Below are 13,429 nucleotides of genomic sequence, written 5' to 3' on the forward strand. Positions count from 1 at the left end.
TCGGGTGAACAGTACTCGCGCTACAGTAAAATCAGCCTCGCGCAGCTCCAGAACAGCAGCCATTACGAAGGGAAAAACTGAGCTAAACTAACCTGGGAGTCTCTCTAAATCAAAAGTAAAAATGCCTAGAAGGGTGTACAGGGTCTAGACTTTGTTCAACCGCCTAGCAACATGATTCCTAACTCAAATCCACATAAATCCTCATTTGTTCCCAGACTGTAGAACTTTAAGAACTTTGCAACCCTAGTTCCAGATCCAAGATCTATCCAACCAAAAATGAGCATACTTGCCATGGGAGTCTAGCAGACTCACCTAAGGTCCTTTGCTGAGGTTGGTGACCGCCAGTTGAAGGAGGAAACGACGGAAAATGGCTTGGAGAAGAGAGGAAAAACTGCTGCTTCCTTGCTTCTCCCAAAGAACACCAAACAAGTTCAGAACCAGCTCGAATTCCTTCGGGGAAACTGAAAATGAATTGGATGGACGAGTAGTCCTTGAGCTGGTGGTCTCGTGAGTACCACATACGTACCTTGATCTTGCTCCCAGAGGTAGGGATCCAAAGGGGAAAAAGGGAGCCTAAGAGAGAGAGTGAGAGAGACAGCCAACTCCAACTTGCTTCCTCAAAAAGCCTTATGTGGTGGAGTGGGTGAGAGAGAGCTGTTGCCCACTTATAGAGAGATATTTTCCACCCAAGTGGGCCCCATTTACCTAGAGGAAAGTTCAGACTTGCTTCCAGCTCCTTTATTTCTCTTAGTTTTTCCTTCTCCCACCTCATTGACTCAAAGTGAAGTGCTCCAGTGACCCAAACTGGAACATGAAGCTGAAATTGCATGTTTTAGGATTAAAACACACAATTATGGATTTCGGGACGTGACATCTACACTCAATAGAACAACACACCAAGGTAATGTGTTGTAGCAGTTGGTAAAGGCACCGCTGAACCTCATAACCTATAGTGTATTATTTCATTTCGATAGAATATATACTTATTAGGAGATGGCTCATACTCTTATAGTCCTAAATGTGTAGTTTGCTTTCACTTGTCATCATGTGCACTTTTTAAAATGGAAAACAAACTTTCTTGTCCCCAGAATCGAAGTTTGGGATCTTAATTTGTGTGAGAAACCGTCCAAACAATATTCTAATTAATCATTAAGTCGATAATTTACTTAATCACAACTTCAACGATTAACCATAATACTATCCTGGTAGTCCCGACACGTGTTTTATGCCCAAGATCGAAACACATGCATTTCCAATATAAGAAATCACAACCAACCTTAGAGTGAGTAATTATATTATATTATAAGTTCTTAAGTATTTATAAATTTAACAATTTACAGCAAAAGAGATCTAGGAGAATACTAAAACTGATCAACTCCTAGCCAAAAGAGAAACTGCGTAGCGGAAACAAAAGCTATAGACCAACAAAGAGGGTGAAACCATATGCCCTTAGATTTCACCCTAAAAGCGTGGCCATCGAGTAGTTGTCTACTCATGCCCGTCACCCTCGACAGACGTGAAGTAGCCAAACAACGCATCTTCCTCATCTGCAAAACCTGTAGAGCAGCTGAGTACGAAGGTACTCGTAAGACCTAATCCATATATGGTAATAACCCGACTCCAAAGATCATGCATTGAGCCATTAGCAAGAAAAAGACCACAAGATTAAGTACATTAATATGCTTAAGCAACCTAGACATATATGTGTGAGCATCTATGCTTAACCAACATACCCCGTAACCAACAACTTGCACATAATTATAAATGGAAACAATCTGTCGTGGCAGTTGATGCAACGCCGAAGGCGGCGAGCGGAGGTCGCGCGTGACTGGAGCGAAGGGACTCACCTGACGGCAGGATCCACTATGCGGCGATGACTACTCAATTGTGAACATCAAAGGTAAGTCAAAATCGCCGCATCCAGTCTAGGGTTAAGGATTTTGGAGAAAACAGGGGCTAGGGATCTTCAGATTTTAGGGATTTTCATCTTAGGGTTTGCAAAAGCACTTGATCCTCGCCTTCTAAACTGCTAACCGAGCCCAATTGTTGTTAAAACATGAGGTAATTGAGAGCCTTAGGTGCATAAACATAGAATTGACAGAAAAAGACTTAAATTTAACTAATTATAACTAAAAGCGGTATGATTAGGGTAGAACCATTGTTGATAGGGGCATTAGGGTTCATTGAGCGTATTAAGCCGAGGTAATTGAGATAGGCAAGGTCTAAACATGAATAAACCAATAATAATCCGAGAGGAATTGACTATTTAGCATCATTATTGAGTGCTAACCATGATAAATTAACAACAATTGGGTCTAATCATGGGCTAATTCGAGACTTAGGGTTCATGTATTAGGCCATTTATGCTATGATGCCATTGTTAGAACTCTTAGGGCTTAAATCAATAGGATCTTAATTAGCTTAATAACATGAACACCTAGAAATCATTACTGACCCGATTGGAAGATGCCCTGATGGGCGCAAAGACCTCGTTCCTGCTTGATGCAGACGTGTGTTGTCGGTGTGGGATCATTGCTGAGCTTCTCCTTCTTGCAGCGCCATGGACAGGGAGATTGCCGGCACAGACATCCAGCGATCGGCTTGGCCTTCAAGTCACTCCGAGCCACCCCTTGATCAGTAAGGTTTAGTTAGGGCTAGCTAATCTGAACGCACTAACTCAAAAACCCATCATCTTTCTGTAGCGTCAAGACCCTTTCTTATAGGCTGGTGCAACCTGGGACCAAGTCATTGAGTTAATTATTGGCTAACTGATCATAGCCATTATTTTGGTCAACAGTGGCCTCATTCTTGTGGGTGACAGTTAGCCGAGATCACAACCAACAATTGGAAGTTTCTAAACAATTGAGAGATGAGGAGACGAGGGGACCAAATTTGATTGTTGATCGTTTGATTGTGTATGATGTACAGTAGAAATCGTTCGGATCTGCCACAACTCGTCTATTTTATAGGATTAGCAATTGTACATATGAAATCAATCCACTATATAGTAATATATGGAAAGTAAATATTGAACGTCTATGTATGGAAGATAAATAATGAGAGATTGAATATATTTTTAGAATATATGGAATACAAATATTGGACGTCTAGATATGAAAGATAATTAATGTGAGATTAAATGTATTTTTTGAAAAAGGAATGGAGAGAATCTTTATATGGTGACCGTTTGATCAACTTGGATAGACGGTGGAGATCGTTCAGTTCTGCTACAACTTGTGTATTTTATAGGAAGTATAGATATAGATATACGAGCTTATTTAGTAGAGCTCTAGCTCCAAGATCTAAAGAGGATTTAGAGTTTGTATGATAAAATAAAGTTATTTAAATATTTATTTTTATTTAAAATAAGAACAAGATGCCTCAACCAAAGACAATCAATCTATTCATAACTCCAACTCTAAGAATTTTTAGAGCAAATGACAATCTACTCTAAAAATTATTAGAGTTAGAGCTCTACCAAATAGACCTATAGATACATATTTGAAGACCAAAAGAGAATAATGCCAGTGTTACTCTAAGGAAAAGGAACAATTCATTCATTTTGCTTGCTTTCCAAGCTCAGGCATCGAGTTTTACGGGCTCACATGCTGAAATTCTGCCAAGTTTAATTTGAAAATTTCTTCCCATGCATTGCATAAATAGTAAGACGCAATTGTTCGAAAACGTGCAGATTCACAACTGATCACAAGGCCCGACGGCCTCACACGATGGGAAGTTTCATTCGCACGGGACGATGCGAAGCTACCCGCCGTGCAATTTGTGTTTTGCTAGCTGACACATCTCCGTGATCAAGATCCGATGCTCTTCATGTGGGCGAGGCACCGCGAGCTGGGAGTCTGATGCCCACTGAACTCCACGCGATACCTGTCGTGGTAAGATTCGCGTCGGTTTGCCACCACCGCGCATAAGCTAGGTAGCAAGCAGATTTGTCTCGGTGATGTTACAAATACTATGCCATGTTCTTATTCGGTGCCGGGCTAACAAAGCTAGCAGCATATTTCATGGAATGAACCGCATCTTGCTTATTTAGTGGTACTGGGATTTCTGGGGCACGAACCTGTTTTATTCTGCTGTCTGCCGTAATTGCAAGGGTGCAATAATGCAGTGTGATATGTCAGCCTCCAGGCTCCATCGATATATCGACACGGGATTGATGAGTTTCCATGAATCATGCGATGGAGTTTCATCCACCGGACCTGAGTTTCCTGGGGAGGAGAAAATGATCGAGAAGGTTCAGGAACAGGGGACCTTTTTCTGAATGAACTGTCCTCCCCAAACGTTGCTTTGCATGACTGAGCAAACGTGCTGAGTAGCTGAGCTCTACTCAAGTATCTATGGATACAATTTGCTTGGACGCGAGTTGAGGACTCTACATCATTACATCGTGGCTGGCATCCGTACAATAATCTGAGGGGATGTGAGCGCATTCCTGACCTGAGCTTCTCATGAGAATTTTCTAGTCCCTTTCTCATTTGAATGAGTTTGGTCACATTCATTGATTTCTCTAGTATTTTTGTTGTTGTTGAAGATACACATTCTACATTATGTTTTTGATGTGGCAAATGACAATGCAATAACATGGAGCAGGGCACACATGACTTTCTTATGTTCAGTTTGGCCTAGCCGGCTAGCCCGGCTCGGTCTGAACTATAGGGCCATGTTAGTACTAGATTCCTAGTCTAGGCTAGTGAGATTCTAATAAGAATTTCATGGAAAATTTCACATCTACTTATGTTGGGTGATTACTTTTGTACATACCGAATTCTCGGTTACAAATGGAGCTTAAGAGGTATCCATAATCATTAGCCCAAGAGCTCAGTTAGGACACTGCCACCGTTAATTTGGCATCACCTTTAAGTATGGGCTACATCAAGTTCAAGGTATAGACAGTACAAGTAGAATTTATCATTTCGGCAAAGCAGAAAATTTATAGGAAACGGTCTTCTGAACATAGAAAATGAATACACATGTAACCTCAAAAAACAGCATAAAATACGATGCTACATTTTTTTGGATAGGAAGGCGTAAACCTGAGAACACATTTCCGTTGAGGTAGTAATCTTTCCTTGCCCCATCCACATGCTTTTCCTCTGTATCTCAAATTCGAAGCAATGGCATGTTTGGCTGGTGTCCATGCGGCCATCGAAAGCGGTATGATCCATGTTGCTGCTCAGACAGATTCCTTAATGCTAAAAATGGCACTAGAGGAGATACATAGAGGTTGGCAATGTCTGGTCTCTGGTGGCATCATCTTCGACATCAAGACCCTTACTCGTCTACACTTTTTTTTTTTAATTTTTGGTTAACTTTTGTCCTACAGATTGTAATAAGGTTGTGCATGCTATTGCAACGTTGATTTGTAAGTGTTCTCAACATACCAACCCATATTGGGATGGCATGCCAAATATTCCCTCCTTTCAAAAATACAAAATGTATTTTATTTTAACTCGGTCTTTAAAATTAGATTTTGATTATTATTATCTTATAAAATATATAGTTTATAGCTACGAAACTAATATAGTGTTAAAGTATTTTGAAATATAAATCTAAATTATATAATTTTAAATATTAAATATACTTATAATTTGACTAATTATTAATTAAAATATATAAATTTTATTTTTTAAAATAAAATATGACTCGTATTCTTTAACGAAGGGAGTAGTGTGGAAGACTTAGTGCTCAGTGTGTCCATCATTTAATGGAATAGAGTTATTCCCTTTTTAAAATTAAAAAAAAAACTCAATCTGGCTCGCTCGGGAGTCGGGAGGGAGGGAGGCAACGGGGAGCGAAGGCTTCGTGTGGCTCCAGTAGCAGTAGTTTATTGGACGGCACGATGGCACAAGACTTGACGCCGTCGCTTTGGCGGATCCGGCAACGGGCCTTTGGAGCGGCAGAAGGCTCCGGTCACCGGTGGTGCGAGCGATGGCTTGGGTAGATGCACGGCTGCACCACGATGCAACTGTCAAGACGGTCAACACCAAGTCAGCAGAAAATTTTCCAAGAGACTTCGATGGATTTCTGTTTTTCTTGTGAACTTTCGAACGAATTTGATGATACCAATCATCCATACTAGACGCTTCAACAGTTTTTTCTTCAAAATCCCTTCATCCAAAACATGCACATTGTAGATGCGAACAAAGAATCGCTAAAACAACTTTGTTTGTGGTAGCATTCTACCGATCTCGTGACTAGCTAGTGGTACATCGGAGCCTGTTCGGTTACCGGTGATGTTACACTTTAATAAAATTATCAGAAAACTACATATTTAAATAATAATTTTATAAAACTATAAATTACTAATTTTATCGTAAAACAACATATACTTTAATAAAATTATCGTAAAATTACATATTTAAGCAACAATTTTATAAAATTACAGATTTAGCGTTGATTTTATCGCAAAACTATATGTTCTAGAGAAGTTATTTCCAGCCTCGTTACCATGACGACCGGCCCCCACTTGCAGTCTTACAATAGCTGTCAACTCATGAAACAGACTGTTTGGGAGTTCATGTGATTGCAAGCGGGCCCCATTCATCAGGTTAATAGATTTGCGATAGAATCTATAGTTTTACGATAAAATCGACGCTAAATTTATAGTTTTATGAAAATGTTGCTTAAATCTGTAATTTTACGATTTGCGATAACTTGGCTAAAGTATTTGTAGTTTCATGAGCTTTCAGACGGTCTGTTTCATAAGCTGGTAGCTGCTGTGAGACTACAAGTGGGGCCATGTCGTCATGATAACAGGGCTGGGAACAATTCCTTTAGAATCAGTAGTTTTGCGATAAAAATTAGTGCTAAATTTGTATTTTTGTGAAAGTATTGCTTAAATCTGTAGTTTTGTGATAATTTTGCGATAAAATTGACACTAAATCTGTAGTATTGTGAAACTATTGCTTAAATCTGTAGTTTTACGATAATTTTATTAAAGTATATGTATTTTTGCGAAATTTACTTATTAATTTATTTCTAAATGTGTTTTAGATTTATCCAGTGTTACTACCCTATAGCAATAAAATTTTGCATAGTAAGTTCTAGTCGTAGCAACTACACATGCAATTCTGTAAAAGATAAATACGAAAGATAAAAATATACAATGTAAAAGTGCATAATATAAAAAAAATTCAAATTACTCCCCTGAACTATACCTGTTGTTCGGATAACTCCTCGAACTTTTAAACCTCCAAACTTCGAATACTGGATCACATAACCCCCTGAGACTGGTTTTACAAGTGGTTTTGCCACCGTGGATGCCACATCACCCAATTTTTGCCACCTGGTTGCCATGTCATCTCTCTCTGTGTGTGGCCTCGTGGAGGCCACAAAGGGTGCCTTCTCCTCTCATCGCCACCCTCTGTGCTCTCTCCTCTCGCCCTCAGCGTAGTCGCGCATCGTGGGGACGACGTTAAAGCATGCGTCGGAGGGGGGAGCGGCAGCGGCTCGGGCCCAGACTGCTAGAGGTGCGCGTTCACCTGCGGGGTGAGCGCCAGCGGCTATACGCATCGGCGTGATAAGGCAAGCGCAAAGGAGAGGTTCATGGTGAGCGAGCGCGCGACGAGGACGAGGTCGGCTTTATCTTTTCCATCCCCCATCTCCTTGCTCTCCCTTGCCACTCTCTTCTCCCTCACAGCGCACAAGCTGAGCACTGCACCACCACGAATCAACGCACATTGCCGCCAAATCCCGAGCCACCAAGCATGGATCCACAAGGGCCAAGCCACAAGTAACTTGAGGGAAGGTCGCTGGTGTCTCCTTCAACCAGTCATCGCACGAATCTGGTATTCCCTGACCGAATCAAGCTCATCGACCGCCCTCTTCCCTAGTCCGGCCGCCACCACCCCGTCAAGCCATACCGCCGACCCGCTTCTCTGAGCCTCCTCTGCTCGAGTTGAGCTCGCGGTGAGATCCTCCTCTTCCTGCGCATGTTGTAGCGTGCGCCGCCTCGACCTTGGCCCATCGTCGGCATGACTCGCCAAAGGAGCTGAGTGCCTCACCATGTGGGCGCTCGCCGCCGGCCATGGCTGAGCCCGCTGGCTGTTGAGCCCTCAAACGAGACCCCATCTCGTTCCCGATCTTCTGCTGCCGTGATCGAGTTGAAATGCGGCCAGAACCGCTGACGGCAGTGACGCCGGTGAACTCTTTGGCAGGTCAGAGAGAGATGAGAAGAGAGAGGATCAAAGAGAGAGGAGTGGCAAAAGAGACAATCCAGTCAGCAAAACCGCCGTCCACGTTAGCAAAACCGGCTTCCTAAACAGCTAAAGGTGCAAAGTGAGCTAGATTTATGATTCCAGGGGGGTTAAACAAACAGTGTTAAAGTTCGGGAGGTTATCTGGACAACAAGCATAGTTTAGGTAGTAATTTGGATTTTTTCCTAATATAAACAAGATAGATAACGTAAATTTGGCATGACAACTTTTTTCTGTTATATCGGTGAGTTACCTCACACCATAGTTAATGTTGGAGCCCCTCCCAAAGGCAAAGCTCACCTATCGGATAACTTTGCGGTTTTTGCAATTAGAGCTTCTCATATACTGGTGGGTCTTCTACTATGCACACTCAAATTCTTATGTAGTGCTTTACCACTTTGGCACATGCGTATCCTCCCGCTCACAACGCTTACGACCGCTACACAAACTCGGTTGGAGGGTCTCACAAGACTCTCTGCTAGCAAGCCGTCTAAGTATAGGCAAGCACCAAAAGTAACAAGTGTGAATCACTTACTCGATCCAACTTAAACTAGTCACATAGTTAAATGCACATTAGATATAAACTAGCACTAATAAATTATTTATCTTGTATCAATTATCTTGATCTTCAATCTTTACTTTGATGGCAGGAGCTCTCAATACTCTCTATAGCTCTAACAACCTATGCCCCTAGCTCATCCTCGTCGTCGACTCTGCCTTCGGCAAGTTCGTCACGCCCTCCTCTCACCTCATTAGCCTCCCATCAGACCGAGCGAGCGGACCACCGTTGTCATCGCCGAGATCCAAGTCACTATTCCTTCTTTTCCTCTTTGCAAACTGTCGCAATCAATTCACAAAATTTGGCACTCCAACCATGCATTAGACCAATTTGATCACCCACCATCTTGTCCACCTCCTAGTGGTTCTATTTTAGTGGTCTCCACGACCTCTCTACATAAGCATCATCGCGGGCAAGCTCCTCCGATGCTGTCTTTGCTAACGGGTTGGGAAGCCCACTCAAAATGTGTTTGCATGCTTACGTATTCTCATCGAGAAAGCAAGTTTTAACCTTCACATTTTTTTCTCAGATAGTCAGATACATGTCTCCAGCCAAACATATATTTTCATGCATGCCTGGTCAGGCACATATCATCGTAATCTCGCTCAACCTTCTGCACCATTTTTTCTTGGTCACTGAACCATCACCTTGTTCACTTCTTAGTTCTTACCGTAAGAAAACATGCATGGGCAGTGGAGGACACGTGAACTGCGCATACAAGATATGACATCCGCCATACCTTCCAATGCAGTACTCTACCATACGACTACACGAATCATTTGCAGAAGTCATAGTACGATGCAAGTTATGATATCCTCAAGATCCCTATAGCCACAAATGATTATTTTCTAGAACGATGCATTTGAGGGCTGATCTAGCCCTCAAATGCATGAGAACCAATTCTCAAATGATTATTTTCTAGAACGATGCCCAATCCAAATCCAATACCCATCACCATACAATGGGAGGCATAGAACTAGTTCTCTGCAGTAGCCTCACAATGTGACACCTCAAGCTCGCATTATGACTTCTGTTCTCAGTATATAGGCATGTGCATACAGCATACCGAAGGGATGATGAATGTAAGTAAGCTCTCGGTGCTGCCCTTGCGCTTTGCCCGAGCAACAGCGCTCTGATGGCTTTAAGGGGAACTGTGAAGTGAACACGAAAAATCAACTATAACATGTGGACATATAGTTTATCAAAACTGTTTATTTGTGTTAAAATTCGTGCTGAAAGGATAAGTGAATTTTTTTTTTAAGATATGAGAGAATCAATGGATGGGTAAATATTGAAAGGGATAGACAGTCGAGATAAACAATCAGTGTGTAAGAGCATGCCAAGTTGCATTTCCCGAGTTAGGCTAACTAATCCCAGCTGAAATGTACTGTTTTGGGCCGATCTTTTTAAGAAGTTTTTTGGGCTGACTTAGCCGGGCAGCCTGGGCCAGAACTACCCAGTCGGGCAAGGCCGACGACCCACCATCCCTCCCAACTGCCCGAGCAAATGTAAAGCCATCAAGGGAATGCATCGTTTCTCTCTCTCTCTCCAAAAAAAAAAAGGATGGAACGTGCCCTCCGCTTGCTCTCGGCAACTCGGTCTCGTGCTGTCCGGGCTGCGGGCCCCTTACCAGATCGACTCGTCCACGTCCTTTCCCTGATAAAAAAAGATTGGCTGGTCCACGTGGCTCCACTTGGACCGCTCCGGCCCTAAATTATATCAGTATCAGGCTACACCACGGCAGCAACGAGCCACACACCGCCCGCACCCGCCACCGGCCACACAGACACCGACGACGATGACGGCCGGCCAGCCGCTCCGCACCGAGCCAGCCCAGCCCCAGCGCATGCGCCACAGCAGCCCGCCGGCGCTCCACGCGGCCGTCGTACCGTCGTACCCGCCCCCGGAGTCGGACGACAACGAGTCATGGGTCTGGTCCCAGATCAAGGCCGAGGCGCGCCGCGACGCCGACGCCGAGCCGGCGCTGGCATCCTTCCTCTACGCCACCGTGTTGTCCCACCCTTCCCTCGACCGCTCCCTCGCCTTCCACCTCGCCAACAAGCTCTGCTCCTCCACCCTCCTCTCCACGCTCCTCTACGACCTCTTCGTCGCCTCGCTCGCCACGCACCCGTCCCTCCGCGCGGCCGCCGTCGCCGACCTCTTAGCCGTGCGGTCCCGGGACCCCGCGTGCGCCGGGTTCGCGCACTGCCTCCTCAACTACAAGGGCTTCCTCGCCGTGCAGGCGCACCGCGTCGCGCACGTGCTGTGGGCGCAGAGCCGACGCGCCCTGGCGCTCGCGCTCCAGTCCCGCGTCGCGGAGGTCTTCGCCGTCGACATCCACCCGGCCGCCGCCATCGGCAAGGGTATCCTCCTCGACCACGCCACGGGCGTCGTCATCGGCGAGACCGCCGTCGTGGGCGACAACGTCTCCATCCTCCACCACGTGACGCTGGGCGGGACCGGGAAGGCGGTGGGCGACCGGCACCCCAAGATCGGCGACGGCGTGCTCATCGGCGCCGGCGCGACCATCCTTGGCAACGTGATGATCGGCGCCGGCGCGAAGATCGGCGCCGGGTCGGTGGTGCTCATCGACGTGCCGCCCAGGAGCACCGCGGTGGGGAACCCCGCGAGGCTGATCGGCGGGAAGAAGGGCGAGCACATGATGCCGGGGGAGTCCATGGACCACACCTCTTTCATACAGCAGTGGTCGGACTACACCATCTGAACCACTACACCTCCTTGTACGGATTACATCGTCCTGTACAACACTGTCGTGCTCGTCTCCAGGCAGATGCACTGAAGCTCACTCTGTAATTTTGGAAGCTGTTGATGAGTACAAATTTTACTCGATCGAATTGGCGTCTTCGTTGCTTTCGATGTGTTCATGAGAATAGCTTGGGGAAAATGTTTGCTCGTGCATCATCTCCGAAGGGAGCATTTTTGCGACCTGACCTGTTCATTTTGAACGCCGCCGATCTACAAGAAAATACAGAAACCTCGTTGATGCATCTACAGATAGACCGTGAATAGCAGCACTGGTGGGTAATCCTCCTCAACCATTGGTGTCACAATATTGGCCATTTTCAAGATGGGCAAATGCTCAAGATATCCGAATAAACGAAAGCACGAGGCGACAATCGGTCAAATTGTGGTAGCTCATGGTTTAAGTTATCTGTATACGGTGCAGAGTTGTATTCCTGTAGCACATGGTTTAAGATATTCCTGTTGGGGGATCGCAACGGGATCTTTGCGTGTTACACAATCTACTCGAGCCGATGCATATAAAGGTTGGAATAATCTTTGGTTCTTGAGGTACATGCACTACGCCCTGCCCCGTAAACATTGCTGACTCGGTGCAACACGGCAACCTCCAGCCTCCAGGCCTGAATCCTGATCCTTTGCTGGGAGAAGAAGGTGAACACGGCTCTGACTTCCATTTAAAATGAATTTGGAGGTGCCGTTGATTTGTTTTCTGCATTTCTCAGTGCAGTTGATAGATGACAGCATCAGGAGGAGAATTAACTAGAAGAAATTGCAGGGGAACAACCTGCACTCTCATCACTCTCAGCTTCAAGTGCGTGGATAGGCTGGACTGGACGGTGCTGATCTTAATCTGTTACTACAAATTGGTCGAGGATGACAAGGTGCCCCAATATCTGCTCGGTCGACTTTGCCATAACTATATTGTATCCCAGGACTTGACCGCTGGACCGCAGCTTTCGTCAATGCTGTGCCATCCGCTCACCTGCTTTGCTTGCATTTTTCACCCTTCTATCAGTCAACAGAAGCGATGCCGCTCCCATCCGCGCCTTGCTTTGCTGGCTCTCCTTGCCCCTATTAAGATCATCTTCAATCATATTCTTTTTATTTTGTTTCATTTTTATTCTCTTTCTCGTTTTTATTCTTTTTATTTTCTCTTATCTCCAACAGTTTCTCTTCAAACGGAATTGCGAAGGGAAAGGAGAGAGAATCCCGTCCTGAAAAAAATGATCTTGAAAATCCCTTCGTAACGAGAACCGTGAAGTGAAACCGTTGGAGCGCTGAAGAGAACGAAAATCTCTTCACGACGAGATTATCGTCCCCGAAGGAAAACCTTTGGCCATGGTCTAAGGGCGTGTTTGGATCTCTTTTGGATCTTTTGCTGGCGCTCGCCTAGCTTGGCTGAGCAAAAATACGCGTGTTTGGATTCCTTACTGGTTGTCTTGTTGCCTGTGAAAGCAAGCTTTTCCTTCACTCGCTCGGGCAAGCCGATTCGGCTCTCCAGCGCCAGCAAGGCTAGGCTAGCCTTGCTAGGGAGGCAAGGCTAGTGACGCGGGTAAGGAAATTAAACATGCTCTAAACCCGAAAGATGTTGCAGCAAACTGGTGAGTGATCCGGAAAAAGGACGTGTAACAAACCTTCATTACCAAATACAAATTGCACCACAAAATCAAGTCGAACCATAGATGAGGATATACTTAGAGAATTTGGGGGGAGAAATAAAAGGTTCAAAGTAGAAGCAGAGGGTTCAGTAAAAGTAGGGGAACCAGAGGAGAGAGAACATATATACATACGACGAGTCTATTCTCCGTCTAAATATATATAGTTTACTATTACGCACATACCCTGTTACAATTAAAAAATTATCGGTTACAATCCGCTAGATATAATAATTACA

The 13,429-nt window shown here is 44.8% G+C and overlaps 1 protein-coding gene across 1 annotated transcript; it reads left to right on the forward strand.

Moving 5' to 3' along the window:
• Positions 1 to 10,498: 10,498 nt before the first annotated feature.
• Positions 10,499 to 11,635, forward strand: LOC133919547 (probable serine acetyltransferase 1). Its single transcript, XM_062363973.1, has one exon. The coding sequence runs from the start codon at positions 10,571 to 10,573 to the stop codon at positions 11,495 to 11,497; it is 927 nt and encodes a 308-aa protein (XP_062219957.1). The 5' UTR covers positions 10,499 to 10,570; the 3' UTR covers positions 11,498 to 11,635.
• The last annotated feature ends 1,794 nt before the right edge of the window (positions 11,636 to 13,429 follow it).

Source organism: Phragmites australis, chromosome 1 (genome assembly GCF_958298935.1).
Source record: "Phragmites australis chromosome 1, lpPhrAust1.1, whole genome shotgun sequence".
Taxonomy (NCBI): Eukaryota; Viridiplantae; Streptophyta; class Magnoliopsida; order Poales; family Poaceae; genus Phragmites; species Phragmites australis.

Excerpts from the sequence above, each read along its gene's own strand:
- LOC133919547 (XM_062363973.1), top strand. The coding sequence starts at position 10,571 with ATGACGGCCGGCCAGCCGCTCCGCACCGAGCCAGCCCAGCCCCAGCGC.